This window comes from Diabrotica undecimpunctata, unplaced genomic scaffold (genome assembly GCF_040954645.1).
Source record: "Diabrotica undecimpunctata isolate CICGRU unplaced genomic scaffold, icDiaUnde3 ctg00001326.1, whole genome shotgun sequence".
Lineage (NCBI taxonomy): Eukaryota > Metazoa > Arthropoda > Insecta > Coleoptera > Chrysomelidae > Diabrotica > Diabrotica undecimpunctata.
Genome location: NW_027312165.1, coordinates 30,154 through 32,945, shown reverse-complemented (window position 1 = coordinate 32,945; position 2,792 = coordinate 30,154). Strand labels below are relative to the sequence as shown.

General features: G+C 32.3%; 1 protein-coding gene across 1 annotated transcript; it reads left to right on the top strand.

The window, feature by feature from the left end:
- Nucleotides 1-519: 519 nt before the first annotated feature.
- Nucleotides 520-2,589, top strand: LOC140431548 (uncharacterized). Its single transcript, XM_072519447.1, has one exon. The coding sequence runs from the start codon at nt 520-522 to the stop codon at nt 2,587-2,589; it is 2,070 nt and encodes a 689-aa protein (XP_072375548.1).
- Nucleotides 2,590-2,792: the final 203 nt, after the last annotated feature.

Sequence of the window (2,792 nt, the reverse complement as noted above, 5' to 3'; positions counted from 1 at the left end):
CCAAAATTAAAAGTTTTTCAGTATTTAAATAATACATATTATACATGAGTTTATAAAACGTTCTATATAACTAAAACGTTGAAATCAATTTTCAAAAATAAATAAAGTTTAAAAAGATAAATTCAAAATAAAGTTCTTTTGTAGGAAAGATAAAGTTTTTGCAATAATTCTTTAGAAATAAACTTTAGAAAGAAAGAATATTCAAAATTTAAAAAATAATTTGAAACAAATATAAAACATTTTATTTAAAAAATAAAAACCATTTGGTAATACCCTATTTAAATTAATATATTAAAATAAAATGTCTAACCACAAAGCCACCCGTGCAGCTTATAAAGGAAAAATTAGTCAAATCCTAAATCAAGTAAAAAATTCTATCGTAGAGGTTGATCTAGATATTTACGAAGAGATTTTAGGAAAATTGAGGACGTATTATGAAAAATATAATGAAGCATATTTCATGTTGCTAGAAGATGAAAGGTTCACAGATGAATATGATGAAAATTAATAAAAGGGACAATGCGGAGGTTGAACAGCCAACCAAGTGAAGCTGAACCGACGCTGCAGCCAATGGCGATGGAAGCGAAAGTGAATGTCACTCTTCCTAAAATAAACATACCTGTGTTTTCACATGGAAATGAAGAATATGGTCCATTTAAAGAATTATTCAAGTCACTCATCATGGAGAACGAATCAATACCGGAAGTACAAAAGCTGCTATATTTAAAAACGTCTGTAAAAGGCGAGGCTTTTAAACTACTAGAAAACATACCCGTAAGTGGTGAAAACCTAAGGCTAGCATGGGAGGTGTTAGATTCACGATATGCAAATAAAGCGCAATTAATAAAAAATATAATTAAAACCCTTTTAAATAATAAACCTATACAGCATTCAAACAATTTAACGAATGACCTACGGGAAATGTATACTAACACTTATAATAGTTGGAACAAACTAAAAAATTTAAATTTAACACCCCAACAAATATTGGATATTCTTATGATCAATATGGTTGAGCAACGATTGGATTATGGTACAAAAAGGGCACTCGAATTTGGGTCACATGCCGAAGAAATACAGACTTTTGAGGAGTTTTTAGACAGTGTAAAAGTACACTGTGAACATTTAGAAAATTTGAACCATTTCAAAAAGACAGGACCGTCTTTAGAAATAAAGAGGAGAGCTAGTTTCCATATTTCCAACGGTAGCAAAGCCGAGGAATGTACTTATTGTAAATTAAATAACCATAAAATTACCAATTGCTATAAATTTAATAATCTTCTTAACGATCAAAAATATCAATATGTTAAAGAGCATAAGCTTTGTATTAAATGTCTAAAAGGACATACAGATAGTTGTAGAAGCGATATAAAATGTAAATATTGCGCAAAAGACCATCATAGTCAAATGCATTTCAGAACTAAAACAGAGAGTTCTTCAAATATAAACGTGAAAAAAGATTCAAAAAATAATTTTACTAATAATAAAAATAAAAATAATGCCAATAATGGCTATAAAAATAAAACAAACAGTAAAACGGATGTCAATGACAATGAGGCAAGTACGTCCGCAAATACAACTGTTAGTTCTAATAATGCTTCTGGTAATCAATCAACAGTTGTGTTGCTTGGTACTATCCAAGCGTACGTATATAATGTAAAGGGTCAGAAAAAGGTCGCCAGAATCCTGCTCGATCAAGGCAGCCAGACTTCTTTCTGCACAGAGCAATTTGCTAAACAATTGAATTTGAAACCTATAGATGCTAAGCTGCAGATAAGGGGCATCGCGGAAAAGGCTTCGGTGTCAAATAAAATGTTAAAATTACGTTTGACAACTTTGAATAATAAAAATAAATTTAATATTAAATGTCATATTTTGCCAAAAATCACTGGCGATTTGCCACAGTTACGTATAAATAAAGATAAGTTGCGATTGCCGGAAAACTGTAGCCTGGCAGATATAGAATTTAATATACCGGGGAGGGTCGATATCTTGCTCGGAGCCGATTATGCTTATGATATATTGCTAGAAGGCATTATAAGACTTGGTAAAAATTTACCGATATTACAAAATTCCAAATTCGGACATATCTTGTGTGGTTCGGTTCCTCGATATGCACTGACGGATGCGAATTCGTTTGTAGCTTGTGTAAATAATGTTCACTCTACATTTTCACTCCATTCGAATACGGAATCTTCATTAGAAAAATATGTAAAGAAGTTCTGGGAATTGGAGAGCATCCCTGAAGTGGTGATGGACCGGACGCAGGATGAAGTACTGGAGGAGCACTTTCAGAAAAATACAATAATACTACAGGATGGTGCCTATCAAGTTACTCTACCAGAAAATGATCAAATAAAAGATTTAGGAAGTTCAAGATACCAGGCAGAAAAGAGGTTTCGTGCATTGGAAAATAAATTTAGAACTGCTCCAGAAGCGTTCCTGAAATATAAACAAGTTATACAGGAGTATATAGATAGCGGACATGTTGAAAAGGTAGAGACTCATGAAAATTCGCAGGAGTATAAAAATGTACATAATGTACAAAAATACTATATGCCACATTTTTGCGGTAATAAAAACAGATAGCTCCTCTACGAAAGTGCGCGTCGTTTTTGACTGTTCAGCAAAAACGAATACTGGGGTTTGTCCTTGAATGATGTCCTATACAAAGGAATGCAAGTACAACCCAATTTGTATGAAATACTATTAAGGTTTCGTACATTTAGTTATATTTTAATGGCGGATATAGAGAAAATGTTTAGACAAGTCCGTGTCGATCCTAATCAACT

Excerpts from the sequence above, each read along its gene's own strand:
- LOC140431548 (XM_072519447.1), top strand. The coding sequence starts at position 520 with ATGCGGAGGTTGAACAGCCAACCAAGTGAAGCTGAACCGACGCTGCAG.